At 45.4% G+C, this 24,309-nt stretch overlaps 1 protein-coding gene across 3 annotated transcripts in view; it reads right to left on the bottom strand.

Moving 5' to 3' along the window:
• LOC146860504 (aminopeptidase Ey-like) overlaps positions 1–24,309 on the bottom strand; it is a 724,459-nt gene that overhangs the window by 431,884 nt on the left and 268,266 nt on the right. For all 3 annotated transcript variants that reach the window (XM_085644417.1, XM_085644415.1, XM_085644416.1), the window contains exon 3: positions 20,233–20,375. In XM_085644417.1, coding sequence (XP_085500543.1) covers positions 20,233–20,375 — 143 coding nt within the window. The remainder of the gene's footprint in view (positions 1–20,232; positions 20,376–24,309) is intronic.

Here is a 24,309-nt window from a genome sequence, read left to right as displayed (position 1 = left end):
CCTCCCTCCTCAGGCCAATTATGGCCCAGTGGACCCCATCCCCTAGGGCAGGCTTTCCGTTTTTTTTATTATTAATTAAAATAAAGGGGAGGGGGTGAGTGGCCTCCCTCCCGGGTCACTTCTGGCCCTGGGGACCCCATCCCCCGGGCCTGGAGCCAGCGTTCGGGACCGTGGGGGGAGACCCAATGCCCCCATGGTACCAGCCAGATCCCCGTCTCCTGGGGGAGCCGGCATTGCTTTTGGGCAAGGGGAGGTGATAACATGCAGCTCCCCTTGTCCAAAAGCAATTCTGCTTTGCTTTGTGGAAGTGAGAGCAGGTTTCCTGCTCTCGCTTCCAGGAAGCAAAGCAGTGTCGGCTATGGCAGGGCAGGAGCCGTGATCCCGCCCTGCCATAGCAAAAAGCAATGTCCCAGGGGGGCACCCCGGGACATTGTAGGAGCCAGCCCTGGGGGGTGGCAGTCCCCAGGGCCATTGAGGGCTCCAGGAGGGGGCCGCGAGGCCCCCCTGCCAACTGTTTAAAGCCCCGGTGAGGTGGCAGTCCCCGGGGTGGCGTGGGGGGGCAGGAGCCTCCCCCGCACATAATGGATGGAGCCCGGGGAGGTGGCAGTCACCGGGGCTGCGGGAACACTCGCGGGCCCCCGCAAATTTATTGCACATTGCCCCCGGGACCTGGTCCACCCGGGGGCTTATAGAAAAAGAAGCGCAGGAGCCAGTGCTTTGTTTTTTTTAAAATTTCTCTGCAGGATTTGCGCACCCAGTGCGAATTCGGAAAAATTTTTAAAAATAAAAATGCTTTTTTGCACCCCTGAGGGTCCTTGTGGGATCCCCTGAGCAGGTCTAGGGGGTCACAGTATTTCTACCCTGCCCCCTTTTCTTGTTTTTTACTGTCTTGTGACACAAGATGGCTGCCAACACTTCCTGGTTTGGCGTGTTGGCAGCCAATCAGAAGTGCTCAGTTATTGGCATTTTATATTTAAAAATTTCTCAGTAACTACAGAACGGATTTACACCATTTAAAGTAAAGAGTGCACTCTGAACCAAGAGCTACCTCTCTGCCAAATTCTGTGTAATTTCGTTTAGCAGTTCGGGCTGTAGCCGAGACAAAATTTCCTATGGAAATTAGCATGGGGAAAAAGCGTTTTAGAACGCCCCTTTTTCCTCGGCCCCTGTTTGACAAATCCCCCCGAAACTTTCAAGACAGGAGCTGACCAGAGCACCCCATTAGTTTTAAAACTTTCGCGAAGACTCATTAAACGGCGCCAAAGATTGGCAAATCAAAAAACGCTATGGAAACTAGGTCTTAACTATAACTAACTACTGGCGATCGCCAGTAAGTGATATATATATATATGTATATGTGTATATATGTATATGTGTATATATATATATATTCACTGAAAAAACCATAGGTTTCACACATGTTATAGTTAGCTGGACATTTTACTGATAAAAAACCAATGAAATTCCCCCGTTATAGTTACTGTAGGCAACTATAACTCACGCGACCGCAATCCTCTGCTGATGCTAATACTGTATTGAGACACTTATTTGCCCATGTCTTCTTCCATTAAATTTTAGCTATACATATATTACAAATATTTTTTTTTCATAAAGACACATATGTCATCAGCAGAGGATTACGGTCGCGTGAGTTATAGTTGCCTACAGTAACTATAACGGGGGAATTTCATTGGTTTTTTATCAGTAAAATGTCCAGCTAACTATAACATGTGTGAAACCTATGGTTTTTTCAGTGAATTTGCAAGGTTTTTTAAATGCTAATTCCTAACTATAACGTGTGTGAAACCTATGGTTTTTTCAGTGAATTTGTACGTTTTTTAAAATGCTAAGTTACTTTACGCCATTTGTGGCATGCGCGCCCACTTAACGCAGTTCGTTCCGTGCGCGCACGGTGTGCTTCGCGCACCGCGTGCCCACGTTGCGCTAGATGGGCCATGAACGCACGATGCGCTTCGCGCACCGTGCGCACATGGAGGACATATGATGAGCATCGTTGTGACAGGTAAAATATATGTTTTGTTCATCTGAAATAAGCCATGCACAATGAATATATATATTCACTGAAAAAACCATACCAAACGACACCTGGACCAACTAGACCCCAAAAATTACAGACCTATCACAAGTCTACCATTTCCTGCAAAAATATTTGAGAAACTAATGAACCAACAATTAGCCTAATATATTGAAGACAACAGTCTCCTAGAAGAGACACAATTTGGCTTCAGGAAAGGTCACAGCACAGAAACCGCCCTTATCAAAGCGGCCGATGAGGTAAGAACCATCCTAGACCAAGGGGGCGTGGCAGTACTGGTGCTGCTAGATCTGTCAGCAGCTCTCGACACGGTCGATCACACCACACTGATCGATCGTGGCGCAAACATAGGGGTGACTTACAAAGCTAAAGAACTACTGGCCTCGTTTCTCTCCAATCGCAAACAAACTGTCGTCCTTGGCCCTTTCAAATCAGCACCTTTCTCTCTCCCGTGTGGTGTGTCACAAGGTTCATCCTTGAGTCTGACACTCTTTAACATTTACGTTTCGGACCTAGAAAGGGTCATCAGAGCACACGGGATGGAACTTACCTCTTACGCCGACGACACACAATTGGTGCTCAATATCCATAATGATGGAGGAGCTATTGCTTCCAGCTTCCAAGAGGGAATGCTTGCAATCAGCACCTGGATGGCCAATAACTGCTTAAAGTTGAACTCCGAAAAAACGGAGGTTTTGATCTTCGGAAAGCTCCACACGGTTTGGTCCTCTACTTGGTGGCCAACCTCCCTGGGCCCACCACCACTCCCGGTAACAAGGGTGAGAAATCTAGGTGTCATGTTCGATGATAAACTCACCTTTATGCCCCACGCCAACTTTATTGTCTCATCAGCCTTTCACACGCTAAGAATGATAAAAAAACTCCTTCCATTCCTACCACTAGGTGCCAGAAAAACCCTTATAAGTGCATTAGTTCTGTCAAAAATCGATTATTGCAATGGTCTCTTTCTTAACGCACAGGCAAAGGTCACCAATAAACTTCAGATGGTTCAGAATGCCGCAGTTAGGTTGATAACAAACACCCCCAAATACCAGTCAATTGCTTCACAGGTCCGGAAGCTTCACAGGTTGCCAATCACCAGCCGTATAAAATTCAAAGCGCTCTGCATCGCATTCAAGGACATCCGCAAACAGGGACCCCATTTTCTAACCAAGGCATTCTTTATCTACACCCCCAGTAGAGCCTTGCACTCTTTAAAGGCCACCCTGCTGAATGTCCCCCGGACAAAGAAGGTTTCCTGGGGTGACAGAAGATTTGCTGTTGCCACAGCCAAATTATGAAACACCCTTCCCACTCACATCAAATCATGTCAAAATCCGCTCTCCTTCAGAAAATTCTTAAAGACAGGGCTTTTTGACCAATAAATGCTTATCACTGATCTCATCCTCAAGACATTCCTAACGCCGAGACACCCACGGGTATTTGCGCGCGGTATAAATTGCTCAAACATAAACATAAACATCACTCATGACATGGTCAGTGACATCACTCATGACATCACTGATGACATCTCCAATGGCGTGTTTTAAGTTGGGGGATTAAGTCCCCTTGAATCCTGAGGGTCCCTGCGGTCCAACTAGCCCACCAGGTACCTCCAGTATGCGCCACAGAGCTGCATTGCAGAGAGGTGTAAAAAGGGGCATGGCCTAAGACCACCTCTCTGCAACGCAGCCCTGTGGCGCTAACTGGAGGTACCTGGTGTGCTAGTTAGCCCCCAGGGACCCTCAGTATTGTAGGGGAGTTAATTCCTCAGCTTAAAACGTGCCACAGGGTGCGTTTGCATAGTGTTGGTGGGAGGGGGCGGGGCCTCCGGCACGATGCCGGCTTTCTTTTTAATTTTCTTTTAAAGAAGGGGGGCTGTGTGGCCTCCCTTCCTTTCCTGATTTTTTGGGCCCCTTCCCCCAGGGCCTGACCCCTAATTTTGTTTTTTTTATTTTTAAATCGGGAAGGGGGCCGCGTGGTCCCCCCTCCCAAGGCCATTTTCGGCCCCGGGGACCCCATCCCTCGGGGCATGGCCATCTTACATTTTGTTTTTATATAATATTTACAAAGGAGGGGGGCTGAGTTGCCGCCCTCCTGAGGCTTCTTTTAGCCCCGGGAACCCCAACTGTCAGGGCTCTGCCTCATTTTTTAAAATTATGGTTGGGGGGAGAGGGGTCACGTGGCCCTCCTCCCGGGCCACTCTTAGCCCCGGGGACCCCATCCCCCGGGTCTGGCCCTCTCCGTTGGGGACTGTGGGGGGAGCTCCAATGCCCCCACGGTCCCACCGGCTCCCCGCGTCCTGCGGGAGCCGGCATTGCTTTTCCACATGGGGAGCTGCTGACATGCAGCTCCCCGTGTGGAAAAGCAATTCTGCTTTGCCTTATTGAAGTGAGAGCAGGTTTCCCTGCTCTTGCTTCAATGAAGCAAAGCAGTTTGCAGTGACAGGGCAGGAGCCGCTAGACTCCCGCCCTGTCATTGCAAACAGAAGTGTCCTGCGGTGGGCACCCCGGGACACTGCAGGAGCCGGCCTTGGGGGGTGGCGGTCTCCAGGGCCATCATTGGCTCCAGGAGGGGGGACGCGCCGCCCCCCTCCCACCATTGGCGGATCTCGGAGATTTTTTTTTTTTTAAATGGTTTTTTTGGCCCTGGTGGTCCTTGTGGGACCCCCTAAGCAGGCCTAGGGGATCAGGGTGTTTCTACCCTGCCCCCTTTTCTTGTTTTACGTGTTTGTTTCCCTGGTTTCTTGTGCCTCGGTTCTACTGAGGCACAAGATGGCTGCCATCACTTCCTGGTTTGAAGTGTTGACAGCCAATTAGAATAAAGCTCGTGCTCGGGAGGGTGCACGGATCCACCGTGCCTCTATATATCGAAACTTTTATTTTTTGATTTTCTCAGCAACTACTGAATGGATTTACACCATTTTAAAAAAAGGGCGCTTTCTGAATCAAGCACTACCTTTTTGCCAAATTTGGTGTAATTCCGTACTCCGCAGCCGCAGGGACAGCCACCACACAGGGCTTGTTTTTTTTTTTTTAACTACCTGCGTGGGGGACTCAAGCCCCCCACATGCCCCAGGGACCGCCACCTTCCCGGGGCACTAACTATGCAAATTTGGGGGTCCGTTACGGACCCACGAGCCCCGGGGACCACCACCTCCCTGGGGCTTTGCCAATGTTGGGAGGGGGCCCCCCTCCTGGAGCCAGTGATGGTCCTGGGGACTGCCACTCCCCAGGGCTGGCTTCTGCAGTGTCCCGGGGTGCCACCCCGGGACATTGCTGTTTGCACACTCTGGTTTGGGTTTTGAAAGCGAGAGCAGGAAACCTGCTCTTGCTTTCAAAATCCAAACCACATTGCTTTTCCACACGGGGAGCTGCATCTTAGCAGCTTCCCGTGTGGAAAAGCAATGCCAGCTCCCACAGGAGGCGGGGAGCCGGCGGTACTGTGGGGGAATTGGGGACCCCCCCATGGTCCCCAAAGAGAGGCCAGGCCCCGGGGGATGGGGTCCCAGAGGCCATAAGTGGCACATTATAAAATGTATATATATTTTGTTAAACACAGAAAGGCCGTCCCCGGTCGATGGGGTACCCGGGGCCATAAATGGCCTGAGGAGGGGGGCCACGCAGCCCCCCTCCAATAACGTAATTTTTTTTTAAAACCTGGCCATGCCCCGGGGGATGTGGCGCATTTTAAGTTGGGGAATTAATTCCTCTTCAATCCTGAGGATCCCTGGGGGCCAAGTAGCCCACCAGGTACCTCCAGTAAGCACCACAGAGCTACGTTGCAGAGTTGTGTAAAAAGGGGCGTGGCCTCTGAACACCTCTCCTCAATGCAGCTCTGTGGTGCTTACTGGAGGTTCATGGTGGGCTAGTTGGACCCAGGGACTCTCAGGATTCAAGGGGACTTAATCCCCCAACTTAAAACGTGCCACGGGGTGCCTTTGCACAGTGGTGAAGGGAGGGGGCGGGGCCTGAGGTGACATGTGTGCAAACACACTCAGTGGCGTGTTTTAAGTCGGGGAATTAAGTCCCCTTTAATCCTGAGGGCCGCTGGGGGCCAACTAGGCCACCAGGTACCTCCAGTAAGCACCACAGGCCTGCGTTGCAGAGAGGTGGTCCAGGCAACGCCCCTTTTTGCACCTCTGTGCAACGCAGCTCTGTGGCGCTTACTGGAGGTACCTAGTGGGCTAGTTGGACCCCGGGAACCCTCAGAATTCAAGGGGACTTAATCTCCCAACTTCAAACGGCCACAGGGCGTGTTTACACAGTGGTGAAGGGAGGGGACGAGGCCCGAAGTGAACGGTGCAAACACACCCTGTGGCGCGTTTTAAGTTATCGTGTCATGAGTGATGTAATATGTGACGTCATCAGCAATGCATTGCAGGGGCACGAGTTATAGTTAGCTGAACTACCGATAACGGGGGAATTTCTATGGTTTTGTACGAGTGAAATGTCCAACTAACTATAACTTTCCCTAAAACCTATGGTTTTTTTCAGCTCTTGGCTCCTTGCTCACTGAGCCAAGAGCTCCGAAACGCGTTCGACAGAGGCCGAATAAAGATATTTTGAAGCACCTCACACGGCGTCGTCTTTCCTGAATGTGGAAAAATGTGTATATTGACGGACCTACTCCCAGAGGGTCCGATGTGGCAAGAAGCAGCGATTCTGAGTTTTCTGAATCTATCAATCTCCAAGGAGGAGGAGCCATGGTTGCCCCAGGACAGCGGAAGTGCGACAAGCCACAGGGGAGTGGCGTGGCGGAGTTGGGTCGGAGGTCGGCTGACCGGAGGACCTGTGCTCTGTCGTTACTACCTCTCTGTGACAAAAAGCCCTGCTGAGAGTCCCGTAGAGGAGTGTGCGTGATTTGGGCCAAGATACTAATTGTCGGCCCGAATCGGATTTATAAAACGTCAGAAGCCCATTGAATAACGCCATGTCCGCAGACATGTTGAGGAGTCGGGAGGAGGCAGCTACCGGTATGTTTATCGATTCCCCGGCTGGGGAAAATGTACCAAGACGGACACCCAGTAGTCCACTGGGGACACAGTCCAAACTCAAAGAACTTTTCAAGTTATTGGAGAAAGCCAGTAAATCAGAGCAGGCTAAGTGGTGGGTGCACCGCTCATTAACGAGATATCTGGAAGTAGGAAGAATACCGCGGGGGTTACGTATAATGGTTGCACCATCATACGAGAACCCGGACCCCCGCATGCTTTCAGAATGGGCCTCTCGGCGTCTAGTGGAAATTCTAGTGAAGTACGCCGAGAGCGACCGAGTCAAATAGAGGCACTGAATGCAGAAATCGACAAATTACCGAGTAACCCTTTGATTCCTAAGTATCGTGAGGAAATGATAGGGCGTATACGGCGTGAGGAAGAAATCATTAAAAAAAGAAAGACTTACAAATTTCAACGTGACCGGTTAGATTATGAGCATGGACAAATATTCACATTTGCTAAAAAATATGACAGTGTCAAGGCAAAAAACAAAATAATGTCAGAAACATCCACTGCAGAGCAACCGGTTCACAGAGACCACCCAGAGGATTTATCCCCATTAGACCTGAGCTCAATTATTGACAGCGAGTCAGGTAATGATCAGAAGAGGGCGCTACGCTTGGGGTTTCGGAAATTTACCCTGGCGCAGGAACTGGATTGTATGCGCCAATATCGAAGGCAGACTCTTCGCTCTGGAGTCAGAAATGCCAACACAAACAAAGCGCAAACAGGAAACGCAACGCAAGGCGGAGATGCCACAAACAGCGACAATGTGAATACAAAGCCGACATACAAAAAGCCGTGCAAACAATGGAAGCGCAAGTAAGTAATATCACATTGTTGATTGACTCACAAACTGTTGTCAATCTCACAAACTTAAGACTGTCCAAAACAGAGAGTAATATTTTGGCCTTAGGTCTGTCATACAGTGTTAGGAATAACTTTGACTATGCGGGGACAAGTATTGACATTTATAAATATGTCCGCAAACTCAAACTCCGCAAGTACCACACACTTCATAGGTCTGAACAATTGGTACCGCCTGTCCTACCGAGTCTAAGTCCCCTATTGCTTACTGCAGGAGAAGCAGAGTTATTTAATGATCTTTTACAAATGCAGGCAGAGAACACGCAGGTGATCTCTAACTTGGATCTAGGAAATAGAGTGGGAACAATTTCTACAACATTCAAACCTAAATCTACGGTCTGCCCGTTAATGTTGAAAGATAACATCGATATGTTCCACAAGAAGGTCGCACAAGATCTTAGGCAATTACATCTGATAGGGGTTAAGGAAAATAAACAAAGCCAATATCGTGATTTTGCATACCATCAGTTGGTTAAAAAATTACAAAAGAACATTAATGTGGTCATCTGCCAGTCCGACAAAGGCGGGATTGTTGTACTGTGGCCATGAGAAATGTACATGGAAGAGGCCCTCGGCCAGTTAAACAACAGTAACTGCTACTAAAGATCTACAATGGCGGAGGCCAAGCTGGCTTGGCACCTGATGTATACCAACTTAATGGCATGGAGAAGTATGGGCCTTATCTCTATGGATGAATAGAAATTCTTGAAAAATGAACATCCTGTGATACCCATCATTTATTTCATCCCCAAGATTCATAAAGATACTAAAAGGCCACCTGGACGGCCCATTATCTCGGCCTGCAATTCCATTATGGAGAATACTAGTAAATATGTAGACTTTTTTCTCCAGGAGCATGTCAAAAGACTTTCTTCGTTCATTCTGGATACAGGTGATTTATTACAGAAATTGCAGGGAATACAATGGCAAACAGATTATCTTATAGTTTCATTGGATGTATCTTCCCTCTACACCAGTATCCATCATAGGGATGGACTGAGAGCAATTGAATATTACCTCAGTATGAGACCTATTAACTTACATGAACATAACAAAATCCTATTGTCCATGATCAGAACGTGTCTGGAAAATAACTAACCAGGTGTTCCAGCAGGTCAGGGGTGTGGCTATGGGGGCTTGTTATTCCCCCAGTTACGCCTGTCTACACATGGGGTACTGGGAGGAACAGGTTCTCATGCCCACATGCCCTGACACTATGTCCAACACTGTGGTGAAATGGTTCAGGTTCATAGATGACCTCCTGATTATTTGGAAAGGAACTAAAAGTGATGCCTTGCAGTTTATTGACAATATGAACAAACATGATTTGAATCTGGGGTTTACTAGCGAGATCAGTCACAGTACAATTTGTTTCCTTGATGTTGAAATCTTTATTCAAGATAATGAATTAAGAACTAAAATGTACCGTAAACCTACAGCTGGCAATGCCATATTGCATGCCTCTACTCACCATCCCGCACACCTGATCAGAAGCATACCATATGGAGGAATGCTCCGTATTAGAAGAATCTGTAGCAATGTTCAGGATTGTGCTGAAGACCAAAATGAATTTAGGGATAGGCTATTGAGATGAGTCTATCTGCCTGAATCGGTAGATAAGCCAATAGATAAAGCCACGGAACCTGGTAGGTCTCTGGTATTGGCAGGTACATTGAAAAAGAAGGAAACAGAACAGAATGAAACCCGGCTAATATTAACCTATAACAAACAACACCAAAGCATTCACAAAATTGTGAATAGCAATTGGGCTTTGATTGCCAGTGATCCTGTTTTGGGACAACAAATGCCCCACTCTCCTAGCATTACATATAGGAAGGCCAAATCATTGACCATTCATTTAGTCTCCAGCAGCCCAGAGGTTAGGATCAATACTTCATGGCTTAACAGCAGCAAGGGGTTTCTTAAGTGCTCTGCCTGTAAAGCCTGCAGGTTTGGAGTAAGCAAGACTGAGTACATGACCCCATTGAGCAATAATCCAACTACTATACAAAGTAAGTTGACCTGCAAAACTGAGTACGCTGTATATGTGCCGGAGTGTCCTTGTGGCCTGCACTATGTGGGCAGCACTAAGCTTCAGGTCCACAAGAGGATACTCCAGCACATATGGGCCATTACCAACGGCGATACCGCGTACCCAGTGGCAAGACATTTTGAAGAACTGCATGATAAAAATGCAGCAGGTCTGAAATACTTTGTGATTGACACGGTCCCACCACAGAGAAGGGGTGGGGACCGGGAGTCACAACTCCACAAACTCGAGACAAGGCATATAATACTTATGGACTGTAAAGTACCAAACGGACTTAATACAAGTGAGGATTTTTTCACCTATCTCCACTAGGTCATTATGACATAATAGTACATACCTACTGTCTCCGACATCCCTGTAATTAGTTTTTAACCATTTGTTTTTGTTATTTCTGAATTGCTAAATTTTGCACTAGGTTTGCACTTTATTTAATCAATAGCTTTTTGTACTCCCATTTGCAATTTGCACAGTTCAATTGGATCTAAGTGGTTAAGATATTTGCACGCCCACTTGGGCGCAATCCTCCACTAGAGTATGATGATAATAGTGGAAGTCCAACAGACCTAACATAGATATTTAAATGCTGCTCTCTCAGGAGATAAAAGGTTTTTTAGAATATTTTATTAAAAAACATGAAATCCTTTTACAAGCTGCCATTTAACTATGTTATTAACTATGTTATTGTAATGCAATTTCCATTTGTCATGAGCCATTTCAAAAAATAGCCTGATATTGTGAACTTTTTTTAACCATATTTATTTATATATTTATTTATTTAAATATGTAGGTGGTTTTTACAATATTTATAATATTTATAATATTTATATGCTGATTAACTTGTGTAATAATTTAACATAAGAAGTGAAATGTTTATCAAGTATCAATGCATTTTACAGACATTTGAACTTCTCATGACCCATACTACTGATGACCTCTGAATAGTATGTTTTCCATGTTTACTATTTGCTGGGAAGTACGTCACTGATTTGCACTTTAAATATTTTAGAACTTCCTCACTCATGTCATGTGATCAAGGCCCCACGTGGGCTGAAACGCGTCATGGCAGTGGTGTTGGGCACTTAATAAAATACATGCACCATCCATTGGGTTCGCCTCGTCTATTTTGCAGAGCGTGACGACATCTGAGGACGATTCAACTTCATATATATATATATATATATATATATATATATATATATATATATATATATATATATATATATATATTCACTTAAAAAACCATAGGTTTCACACATGCTATAGTTAGCTGGACATTTCACTCGTAAAAAAACAATGAAATTCCCCCGTTATAGTTACTGCAGGCAACTATAACTCACGCGACCGCAATCCTCTGCTGATGACGTCAGATATTACATCACTGTATTTAGACACTTATTTACCCATGTCTTCTTCCATTAATCTTTAGCTATACATATATTACAAATATTTATTTTTCATAAAGACACATATGTCATCAGTGATGTAATATCTGACGTCATCAGCAGAGGATTGCGGTCGCGTGAGTTATAGTTGCCTGCAGTAACTATAACGGGGGAATTTCATTGGTTTTTTACGAGTGAAATGTCCAGCTAACTATAACATGTGTGAAACCTATGGTTATTTAAGTGAATTTGCAAGGTTTTTTAAATGCTAATTCGTAACTATAACGTGTGTGAAACCTATGGTTTTTTCAGTGAATTTGTACGGTTTTTTAAATGCTAAGTTATGTATTTATGAATTTTGGTTTTTTTTCAGGTTTTTCACCGTGCGCGCACCGTGAATTTTTTATTTTTTTAAAAATCGCGAGGCGCGCGCACCCTGCGCACACGGTGCACCTCGTGCACCGTGCGTGCGCTGTAAGCGCTCGGTGCACTTTTCTCCCTTGGGGGTCCTTCTGTGACCCCCTGACCAAGGCTAGGGGGTCAGGAACTGTCCACTCTGCCCCCTTTTCACGTTCTCCACCTTTTTTTTTCACCCCCTCAGACTGCGAGTGACAAAATGGCGGCCGACACTTCCTGGTTTCGACCGATTCAAATGTTTACCGACATCTAACAACCAATCAGAATTGCGCTCGCGCACGGCAGGGTGCGCACGATGCGCGCGTATAGATATTTATATGCTTTTAAATGCTATTTTCTCAGGAAATACTGAACAGATTTACACCAGACCTGCAAAAGGCAATTCCTTGACCTTTTGGCTACCTCTCTGCCAAATTTCACGTAATTCTGTTCAGCCGTTCGGGCTGTAGCTGCGACTAAATGTCCTATAGAAAAATGCATGGGGAAAACGCGTTTTGGGACCCCCCCTTTTTCTCGGCCCCCGCTTGACGAATCACCCCGAGACTTTCAGGGTAGGAGCTGAGCAGAGCGCCCCATTAGTTTTGAAAATTTCGCGAGGATTCGTCAACCGGCGCCAAAGTTATTCAAAATAGAATTTTGAGATTTCCTATGGAAACACGGTCCTAACTATAACTATCTACTGGCGACCGCCAGTAGATAATATATATATATAAAACAACAAATTGCCCTGAAGCATTAGAAGATCACTCGACGGCGCTCACACCATCCGGCTGTTTATACCTTGCCAGCTCGCATTCGCGTTCCCCATTCAATTTTCCATGTAGCCGACGCGTTTCAAGCCATGTCCGCATCTTCTTCATGGGTTCGCTTTAAACACCACACCGACGCCTCACATTCATTTGATTATCACGATTTATTATTGGCACAACCGCCCCCATTGGGCGTGTCTTAAATCCATTAGCCATTGTTGCATGATGGGACATGCAGTCCCTGAAGGTGAGTATGCTTTAGTCCCTTAAGTAGGTTCAGTGTGTGTTCATTTTCACGTATATTTTTATAACCTATAGTAGGTAAGAAACAGTCACTTGCGAGCTGTATATCATCGTAAGCGCCGTGCTGACAGGTCGGAATTGGTTTCTAACCTCAGCCTTTCACGCGTTTGACAGAGGACGAATAAAGATCTTTTGAAGCACCTCACACGGCGTCGTCTTTCCTGGATGTGGAAAAATTAGTATATTGCGGACCTACTCCCGGAGGGTCCGATGTGACGACCCGACTCACGGCTTTGGCGGTAGCGATCTTTTTTGTCCTGGCGACAAGGAAAAGGAATATATATATATATATATATATATATATATATATATTACCTACTGGCGGTCGCCAGTAGGTAGTTATAGTTAGGACCCTGTTTCCATAGGAAATCCGCAACATTCTATTTGGAATTTTGGAATAACTTTGGCGCCGGTCGACAAATCCTCGCGAAATTTTCAAAATAGGTGGGGCGCTACGCTCCGCTCCTACCCTGAAAGTCTCGGGGGGTTTCGTCAAGCGGGGGCTGAGAAAAAAGGGGGGTCCCAAAACGCGTTTTTCCCATGCATTTTTCCATAGGACCTTTAGACACAGCTACAGCCCGAACGGCCGAACAGAGTTACTTGAAATTTGGCAGAGAGGTAGTCTACAGGTCAAGGAAGTGCCTTTTGTAGGTCTGGTGTAAATCTGTTCAGTAGATCCTGAGAAAATAGCATTTAAATCAATATATATATCTGAGCCAGCTTACGGTGCGCTTACCGTGCGCTTACGGTAAGCTTACCGTACGCGTACGGTGCCGTGCGCGAGCGCGATTCTGATTGGCTGTTAGATCTTAGTAAACATTCGAATCGGTCGAAACCAGGAAGCGGCGGCCGCCATTTTCTCTCTCGCACTCTATGGGGGGGGAGGAAAAACAAATGCAAAAAACATGTAAAGGGGCTGTTTATACAGCTCCTAACCACCTAGCCTTGATTAAGGTGTCCCAAAAGAATCCCCAATGCAAAAAATTCAATTTTATTTTTTTTTGAAAAAACGACGATTACGCTTACCGTACGCGTACGGTAAAAAAATTTTTTTTTTTTTTAAAACTATCCACACTTTCCCCACCCCGTGTGTAAAAGGTGCCCGAAGGGCACCTTTTGTGCGTGGCATAGGATTAATAAGGAACATTTAAAATATTACCTTTCACAACGAAGCGCATAATATGTCTTCCATGTGCAGACGGTGCGCGAAGCGCATCGTGCGTACATGGCCCATCAAGCGTAACGTGGGCACGCGGTGCGTGTAGCGCACCGCATGCTCACTGTGCGTGCACGGCACTAACTGCGTAAAGTGGGCGTGCGGTGCGCGAAGCGCACCGCGTGCTCACTGTGCGCGCATGGTGCGCGAAGCGCACCGTGCGTGCACAGAACAAACTGCGTTAAGTGGGCGCGCACGCCACGAACGGCGTAAAGTAACTTAGCATTTAAAAAACCGTACAAATTCACTGAAAAAACCATAGGTTTCACACACGTTATAGTTAGGAATTAGCATTTAAAAAACCTTGCAAATTCAGTGAAAAAACCATAGGTTTCACACATGCTATAGTTAGCTGGAGATTTTACTCATAAAAACCAATGAAATTCCCCCGTTATAGTTAGTGCAGGCAACTATAACTCACGCGACCGCAATCCTCTGCTGATGACATATGTGTCTTTATGAAAAAAAAATATTTGTAATATATGTATAGCTAAAATTTAATGGAAGAAGACATGGGCAAATAAGTGTCTAAATACAGTATTAGCATCAGCAGAGGATTGCGGTCGCGTGAGTTATAGTTGCCTGCACTAACTATAACGGGGGAATTTCATTGGTTTTTTATGAGTAAAATCTCCAGCTAACTATAGCATGTGTGAAACCTATGGTTTTTTCACTGAATTGCAAGGTTTTTTAAATGCTAATTCCTAACTATAACGTGTGTGAAACCTATGTTTTTTTCAGTGAATATATATATATATATATATATATATATATATATATATATATATATATATATATATATATATATATATATATATATATATATATATATATATATATATATATATATGTATATATATATATGCACACACACACACACACATATATTCACTGAAAAAACCAAAGGTTACAGCAATGTTAGATATGGATATAGATATTTATTTAGCCATTTTACATGTCTGTGTGCTTTTATTGCAATATCCAGTGATAACCGTAGCCCCCAAAACTATTCACACTGTGCAGAGCTCTACCATTGTCAAAGCCACTAAGATTAGTGGCAATGGAGGACCACATTTATGTTATCTAAATTATGCTGAAAAAATTTAAATTGCAAGGCACTTCTTCTCTAGCAGTATTCTTTTGGTTCATTTGACCTAGGAACTGCATTTTTTGTGACATGTTCAAATTAAGTGGTAAATTCATGACAATCTAGTATAGTTTGTCAGCAGAGGATGCCATAAATGCAATGGACCTCACCCTGTCTATTGTTTTATCAACAATTTATTCATGAAAGGTAAACAAAAGCAAAATATTCAAATGTGAGTCTTTGTTACTTGTGAGCTGTACTTTATTTTTTTTTAAACAGCATTTTCAAGTGAATTACTTCCAAAACAAATATGCAACGTAAACATGACAGGTAGCCTATGTAATATAGTCCTATATTGCCATCTGGAAGTTCTTGTCACATTTACAATCCACTCAGCCGTTATTAGACCATATGACTTGCAAGGTATGCTGCACACAAACATTTAAAAATAAAATATATATATATGTACATATATACATATTACCTACTGGCGCTCGCCAGTAGGTAGTTATAGTTAGGACCATGTTTCTATTCAAAAAGCATTTTTTCTTTTGCCAATATCTTTGGTGCTGTTTGATGAATCTTTGTGAAATTTTCAAAACTAATAAGGCGGTCTCATCAGCTCCTGTGTCGAAGGTTTCGGGGTTATTCGTCAAGCAAGGGCCGAGAAAATGGGGGGTCCACAAATGCATTTTGCCCATGTTCATTTCCAAGGGAAACTCAAGGCACGGCTACAGCCTGAACTGCTGAACAGAGTTACACCAAATTTGGCAAAAGACTAGCTTTTGCTTCAGAAAGCACATGTTTTGTTAAATGGTGTAAATCCATTCAGTAGTTCCTGAGAAATGTAAACATTTGACAAATATACATATGTCTGTAACCTGTGATCTGACTCAGTTGAATCGAGTCACAAGAGAAAAGGTTAAAAAAAACCAGAAAAAAACAAGGAAAGGGTTCAGGGAACAAACACCATGACCCCTAAGGTCTGCTCAAAAAAGGATTTTTTGGAGCGGAACCTGCAGAAATGTTTGTTTAAAAACAAAGTGGGGTCTCCCGCGCTTTGTTTTTTGTAATTCCCCAGGTGGGCCAGGTCCCAGCGGCAATGACAAATAATGATGCGGGGGCCCGTGCAGGCCCCGGCAGCCTCCCGGGGCTATGTTCATTAAATGTGGGGGAGCCACATGGGCCCCCTGTAGCCCCAGGGACCACTACCTCCCCAGGAAACAAATTAAGCAAATGCAGGTTCTCTTGCAGTCCCCAGGGACCACCAACTCCCTGGGGCTAAAGAGAAGATGGATGGGGGCGCCAGGCCTCCCTCCAGGAGCCCTCCATGGCCCTGGGGACCGATACCCCACAGGGCCAGCTCAAGCAATGTCCTGGTGTTCCCACCCCTGGGACATTGCAGTTTGCTATGGCATGGCGGGAGCGCTCCTGCCATGCCGTAGCAAACACTGCTTTGCTTCATGGAAGTGATAGAAGGGAAAATGCTCTCACTTCCATGAAACGAAGCGGAATAGCTTTTGGGTAAAGGGAGCTGCATGTTAGTAGCCTCCTCTGCCCAAAAGCAATGCCGGCTCCCGCAGGAGGCGGGGAGCAGGCAGGGACCGCGGGGGCCTTGAGGCTACCCCGCGGCCCAGACTGAGAGGCCAAGCCCAGAGGGTTGGGATCCATGGGAGGAAAATGGCCCAAGAGGGGGGCCACTGAGCCCCCTACTTTTTTCTATATATGGCAGGGCCCCGGGGGTGGGGCCCCCTTTCTTTATAATAAATATTTAAAAAAAGAAATTGCCAAGCCCCGGGGGATGGGGTCCCCTGGGAAGAAATGGCCTGAGGGAGGGGGCCACTCAGCCCCTCTCCCTTAAAAAGAAAGCATTTTAAAAAAATCCCTAAATCAATTATAAATAAAAGATAGGCTTAGCTGCCAGGGGATGGGCTCCCGGGGCATAAATCGGCCTCAGGAGGGGGTTCCTTTTCTTTTAAATGAAATAAAAAAAAAAATGGGTAAGGCCCCAAGGGATGGGGGCCCAAAAGTGCCAAGGGAAGGGGGACACACAGCCCCCTTTCCATTCCTAAATGTAAACAATATATCCGAACCGGCAACTCGCCGGAGGCCCTGCCCCTTTCTCACCTACTCTGCAAATGCGCTTCCTGGTGCGCTCTTGGTTGGGGATGAAGTCCCCATCGCTGCTGAGGGTCCTTAGGGGCCAACTAGCCCACCAGGTACCTCCAGTAAGCCCCACACTGTGGAATTGCTGAGAGGTGGTCGAAGGCCATGCCCCTTTTTACAAAACTCTTCAAACGTGCCTCTTGGCACACTGCTGGTGGGGGATGAGGTCCAATTGTTTCCTGAGGGCCTCAGGAGTAAAGTCGACTTCATCTCCAAAGCAGCAGTGCACCAGGAGGTTTGCAGAGTGCTGGAGAAAGGAGGAGTGGTCTCGGACCACCTCTTAGCAATAAGCTGTGTGGGGTTTACTGGAGGTAACAGGAGGGCTAGTTGGCTCCCAGGGACCCTCAAGAGGCAAAAGGACTTTCCCTAACCAAGAGCTCACCACGAGGCGCGTTTGTAGAGTGTTGGAGAAAGGGGGTGTGGCTTGAAACTACCTCTCAGCAATCCCACTGTGTGGGACTTACTAGAGGTAACAGGTAGGCTAGTTGGCCCCTAAGGACTCCTAGCAGTGAAGGAGACATCATCCCCCAACTAAGAGCATGCCAGGAAGTATGTTTGCAGAGTGGTGGACAATGGGGGGCATGGCCTGCTATCAAAACTCAGCAATCGCGCTGTGTGGGACTTTCTGGAGATAATGGGAGGGGTAGTTGGCCCCCAAGGACATCCTTGAAGGTCAACTACCACTCCTGTTACCTCCAGTAAGTTCCACACAGTGGGATTGCTAAGAGGTCTTTGGAGGCCATGCCCCATTTGTCCACCATCTGCAAACGCGTCTCCTGGTGCACTACTGGTTGGGGGAAGAAGTCCACTTTACTCCTGAGAGCTGGTCGGATGGCCAGAACCCTTTCTCAACCACTCTGAAAACATGAATGCTAGTTAAAAAACCTTAGAAACTAACTGAAAAAACACAGGTTTTAGGGACGTTATTGTTAGAAATTAGCATTTAAAAAGCCTTAGATATTCACGGAAAAAACCAAAGGTTAGAGGGACGTTACAGTTAGCCTGACATTTCACTCATACAAAACCAGAGAAATTCAGCTGTTATAGTTAGCTGAGGTAACTAGAACTCGCGCCCAGGCAATAGACTGCTTGTGACCTCATATATTACATCACTCATGACATGGTCAGTGACACCATTCATGCCATCTCAAATGTCATCACTGATGACATCAGTGATGACATCATCCACAGCATCTGTGACGCACCCACTCACACCACTGTAGAATCTTTTACACACCCACTGCCGCTCCCACACATCAATTCACAAACCCGTTCACAGTACTTGCACACCCACTTAATGATTCATTGATTTATACACACATCCACTTGCTCACCCATACTCATGGACCCACTTACTCACTAATATAGCCACTGACACACACCCATACAGTCAATCATACAGCCACTTACTCACCCAAAGAGTTACACACCCACCTACTTACTTACTCATACAAATAGGAACACATACTCACTCAGCTATATAGTCACTGAGAGAAGCATGCACTCAACTATATAGCCACTCTCACATTCACTCACTCAAGCATACAGTCATTCGTATACCCAGACACTCATGTATACTGCCTTTCACAAAGTCAGTTACTCACACATCCTGACACATACCATCAATCGCCGACACAGCCATACAAACACTCACTCACTCATACAACTTTTCACACATGCAACAGTACCCCATACAGCACTAACTCAACCACTCACTGATCCATACAGGCAGTCACACAACACTTCACCGACTAACACAGCCACCCAGACAACCAGTTAGACAACCAATCAATCACCTATATAGCCATTCAGGTACCCACTAACACACTTATACACCCACTTAGACATTAACTGACAGATACTCACATTCACACAACCAGTCACTCACCCATACTTTAACTGAGCCACCTAACCACTCACTTATACTGTCAGTCACACACCCACTGAGTCATCCATACAGCAACTCATAGACCCACTGATTCACCAATACACCCTGGTATATATATTTAACACTCATACACTTTTAAAAATCACTCACAGTCACTGGATGATGTCATTACTGATGTCATCAGTGATGGCATTTGAGATGTCATCAGTGATGTCATGAGTGATGTCACTGACCATGTCATGAGTGATGTAATATACGAGGTCATAATCAGTGCATTGTGGGGGCGCGAGTGTGTGTGTGTGTGCTTATATATATGTGTGCTTATATATATTTATATACACACACACAAATATATATGATTCACTTCGCTTTGCGGTGTTAATACTCCTTTAACAGGGGCGAAACCTTCGTTCAAAATATGAAGTCATACTTCAAAGAAGAAAAAAATGGCCCTGCAGGAATGCATTCACATGATTTTTTAGTGTGGGAGCACAATATGTTTCAACTTCACTGCTGTTTCATCTTCACTGCCTTTCTCATGTGTGACACTTGAGGAGTAACAGCAGTAACGCACATACGGCAAATAACTGGACCACTTGTAGTAAGGACCTGAGTCACACAGCAAGCAGTAGAACAACCAGAACATTTTGGCAGTGGCGTAACGAAAGTTGAAGGGGCCCCCCTGCAAGGTACACAGAGGGGCCCCGCTCCGGATTTAATCCGGAGCTGTCTGGCGGCATGAGTACAGTGCTTAGGGGGCAACCTGCAGGGCCCCCTGCAGCTCGGGCCCCCCCCCGCACTGCGGGGGATGCGGAGTCCTGTGTTACACCCCTGCATTTTGGTAATGAGGTCACGCAAACAGTGCCTTCAGGAGGAATAAAAACAGACTCTTGGCTGGATACTTAATTGCATTCCCCTGTTATCAAATCCGATACTATATCTATGAAACGCAAACACTTGTCTAGGAGTAGTAGAGTGGAGAGAGGAAAAATAAGTGTTTGAAAACATTCCACTGTAGTCAAGTGTGTACTTTCCCCAAAGGTAGTCGCACTTACTGATATTCGGCATATTTGACAGCGCCACGAATTGCGGCATGTGGATCAGAGTGATATTGAATGTGGCCTTCATGGCTGGTTCATCGAAACAGGGGAAGGACTTCCTGGCATCAGGGGCCTGCATTTGTGTCGTGGCAATGATCCTGAAATGAAATGGACATGCTTGGTAATGGGGCTACAGTCTGGGCTTTTCACAGTAATGTGGATTTGAGATACACAATCACAGCTTCTGTCCTGGAACAGCAAGAATGGAAGGAGATAGGAAAGTTTAACGCATGGAAACACTCTGAAAGCTTTCATGAAACCAAATTTAAAGGGCACCAAATGGACAGTTTTTGTTTTTATTTAGGTACTTCTTCGATAGAACACAATGAAAGTTTTCAGCTTTGCATCACTCTAAATAGTGTGAGGTACATTTAACAATCCTAAGGAGGTTCTCATTTTGTCAACCTATGATTAAAGAAAAAATGGCAGCGTCCACCAGACGAGATTAATCTGCGAAAAGATCTTAGCATCAAACTAATCCACTCATGGCCTGACGTGCAAAAGAAAAAGTCATTTAACAGTTCAGCAACTTACATCTATAATTTCCATAAGATTTCTTTTTTTTTTGATTACCATAAGTCTTCAAATCATACATGAATGCCGAATCCTAAACTAGTGGATGTCTAGCAGAGGACGATCCACAAGTTTAAAATTAATGTTATGCTGCAAATGGACATTACATTCTTTCTCCATTTAACACATTTTTCCCCATGTCAAGAAAACCCTTCCCCTTTGATCCCTGATAACAAAGGGGTGCTGTGGTCTTGACAATCACTTACTTCATCCAACATTTTTCAGAGTTGAAATCCCACATCAATCCACTTCTCAAGAAGAAGAAACACTACTCATCCTAACCAGGAAGCTATTGGCAGTTATCTAATGGTACATTCCGCTATAAAACATTTGAATGAGTAGTTTCTGCTCAACTTTCAAAGCTTACTGAGAAGAGGACTTGTTATAACACTATTAATCTGGATTCAGACCAGGTGGAGATAGAATCAACCTTCATATCCATATGGGATGATCTAAAACAAATAGTGGAATAGAACGGAGTGGCTGCTCCATTGCTTCTGGACATATAAGCAGTATTTAACAGGGTCTAACACCGCACATTACTAGAAAGACTCCATCATTTCAGAATACATGAAATATACTCTGTAATGGATTGTCACATACCCAGTGGCGTAACAAAAGGTTTAGGGGCCCCCCTGCAATGTACACAGAGGGGCCCCTGCTCCGGATTTTATCCGGAGCGCTCAGACCTGAGCTCTGTGCTGAGGGGGCCCCCTGCAGCTGGGAGGCCCCCCCGCACCGCGGGGGATGCGGGGGCCTGTGTTACGCCCCTGCGCGTACCTCATAGTGAAGAAAAGCTTGGTTTACCCAATCTTTCACGGCAGCTCCTCACACTTGAAAGGATTGCTGTACCTACAAATTAAAATCAAGCAATACAAGCAAAATAGAATACGGCGCTGCAGACTTTCACCCAGTACGGGTCATGTCTATCACCCAGTGCACAGCAACAAAACACACATCTCCATCTGAACAGGCGTGGAATAACTGAAGAGATCAGCCATATATACAGCTTTCATTTAGTTCACCACTGACGTTCCAATTAACAGACTTCTGGGATTCTTATAGTAACAATCATATAAGAGATGATAGTAACCCAGTCTATCTCACCAGATCTCCTGATCAGTTCCCCGTACTACCTATGAATGCACAGGACCATAAAACAAAATCTCATTATAAATAGTCCTGTGTGGTATGTAGCTAGCTTAGTGGACGGTGAGCATTAAAAAAAACTTTGAAGAGACCTACAGAGGTGGTCAAAGCTGCCAACTTAATGAAAACCATACACTATCTTCTTATAGCACACATTTGCTCATCAATCATATTGCTAAGGGCTGTGTCCCTATAATATAACTAGTACACCTCAATGGTTATCACACATCACATGGAAGCACTTTACACATAGGATGAAAACAAAGACGACACTCTTCCACCCACTCTCCCTGCAGACTGACGAATAGTACCTATGTCGACAAGTGCTTCAGCGCCCCACAAAGGAGCAGTAAGTACTATGTAAACGTTACAATACAATGAAAGGATTGACAATGCATACGAATTCCACATAATTATAACTTTGTGGGTGTTCCCCAATGACCAAAAAATAGCCTCACCCCGCAACCCTAACCTCCTCCTTTCATCCCTGGGAACACAACGCTTTTCACCTCTAAATACCAACTTTCAACTTCTGAAAATTCAACATACTAGAAGATTTCTTCTGTCATTAGTAGGATTTATTGTCAGAACGCAACTCAAAATCATAATTTGTGAAAGGCGACCCTAAATGTCACTTTATAGCACCCATAAACTAAAGACTGCAAAATGTTTTGTGTATAAGGCCATATGACTGCCATCTTGGAAGTATAGAAAATACCACTCCAAGATGTCAAGCCACCATTTTGGCTATGTAAATGCTGGTCCAATTTCAAGAATGGCAAAGCCAATTGATGAGAGCAGCGGCAACAGGCTGAGAAAGAGAGAGAGGCAGTGGAGCAGAAAGAGAGAGAGAGAGAGGGAGAGAGAGAGAAAGAGAAAGTGAGAGAGAGATATGGAGCTGGTTACTATTGGAGGGAAAGAAATGATAAGGAAACAGAGGAACTAGAAGACAGGCGATGACTATGGTGGGGAAAGAAAGAGATCAGGAGTTCACAATGAAGAGAGAAAGAGGGACAGAAAAAGAGAGAAGGAGGAGGATCAGAACGTAACCTCTCCTTGAGTGCTACATTGCAAATGCAGTAGAAAAAACATAAAGAAAAAAGGTTCTCTGACATCAGTCGTGGGTGGATATATGTAACCAATCAAAACTCGAGTCGAAATCTAAAAGCTGTGCTGCAGGACAAATACAGGAAAAGGCATGAAAGCCATTAAATCAGGAGCAAGGAATTGAAATGAACAACAAAGCCATCCAATCATGTGCAAGGGCAAGATCAAAGGCCCACTCTAATTATATCTTAAAGTACTGGTTACAATTCTGATTGTGACAGACAGCAAGATTGCACTGAGTTCTCCTGCACTGACCATGTTTGTTGGGCGTAAACATGTCTGCTCCTAAAAGACATGCACAGTTCACTTCAGCGGTATTTGTTAGCAACCAGGCCTTGTTAGCCAAATTATTCAAAATATGCCTCCTGGTGGAGCTGCTTGCATTATCCACTGTTCTTTATGAATACAGAAAGCAATTACAGTTGGGTTATGGAGAAGTCTCTATACTGAAGCAGGCAGGTACAGAGTCGGATTCTCTTCAGGGGGGATACAAGGCAGACAGGAGACACCAGACCATGACTAGAGAGTCTGAGGTTGGTTAGAACTGGTATCCTCAGATCCATCCTACAATAGCTCTTCAAACTGGGCAAGTTACACCCTTTCCATACTTGGTTAGCGCAGGTGAACAGCCAAAGGATTGTCAGGGAGGTAGTGTCAGAGGAAAGTACTCAGAACTCAACTATAAACAAAAAGACAGCCCAGTGCTTTTTTTGTAAAAATCACTGTTCAGGATTGTAGCCATTGTCTGAGATGTTTGAAGTCCCACAGCAGAGTTCTACAGCAGTGAGAGAAGGGTACTCTAGGTGGCACCACCCCTTGAGTCATGTCACAGTTGTTGTATGCAAGACTGGGATCAGTGGTTGTTCTTCTCAGACACACGGCAGCGTCCTTCGGCAGCAGAACCAGGTTTGCAGAGAAAGTCTCGCCTCTCAGTTAACAACAGAGTCGTGGCATGGCATGCCAGGGTCTGGCTGCAGTGCAGACACAGCCTCTATGAAAGGTGATGGCTCTCACAGCAGCTGATGAGGATGCTGGCTCCAAGCAAGAGTATCCAAAACAAAGGTACAATGAAGTGAGGACGACTTCTGCCCCTGCTTGCCATCAGCTTTCCTGAAGTATTAATTAGCAACAGACAAAACACAAGGTTCTAAGGGTAGCCCTCTCTCCATCCTCATATCAGTGTCTGAGTCTCCATCATCTAGT

This window comes from Triturus cristatus, chromosome 3_1, assembly GCF_964204655.1.
Source record: "Triturus cristatus chromosome 3_1, aTriCri1.1, whole genome shotgun sequence".
Lineage (NCBI taxonomy): Eukaryota > Metazoa > Chordata > Amphibia > Caudata > Salamandridae > Triturus > Triturus cristatus.
This window is presented reverse-complemented; position numbering and strand designations above follow the sequence as displayed.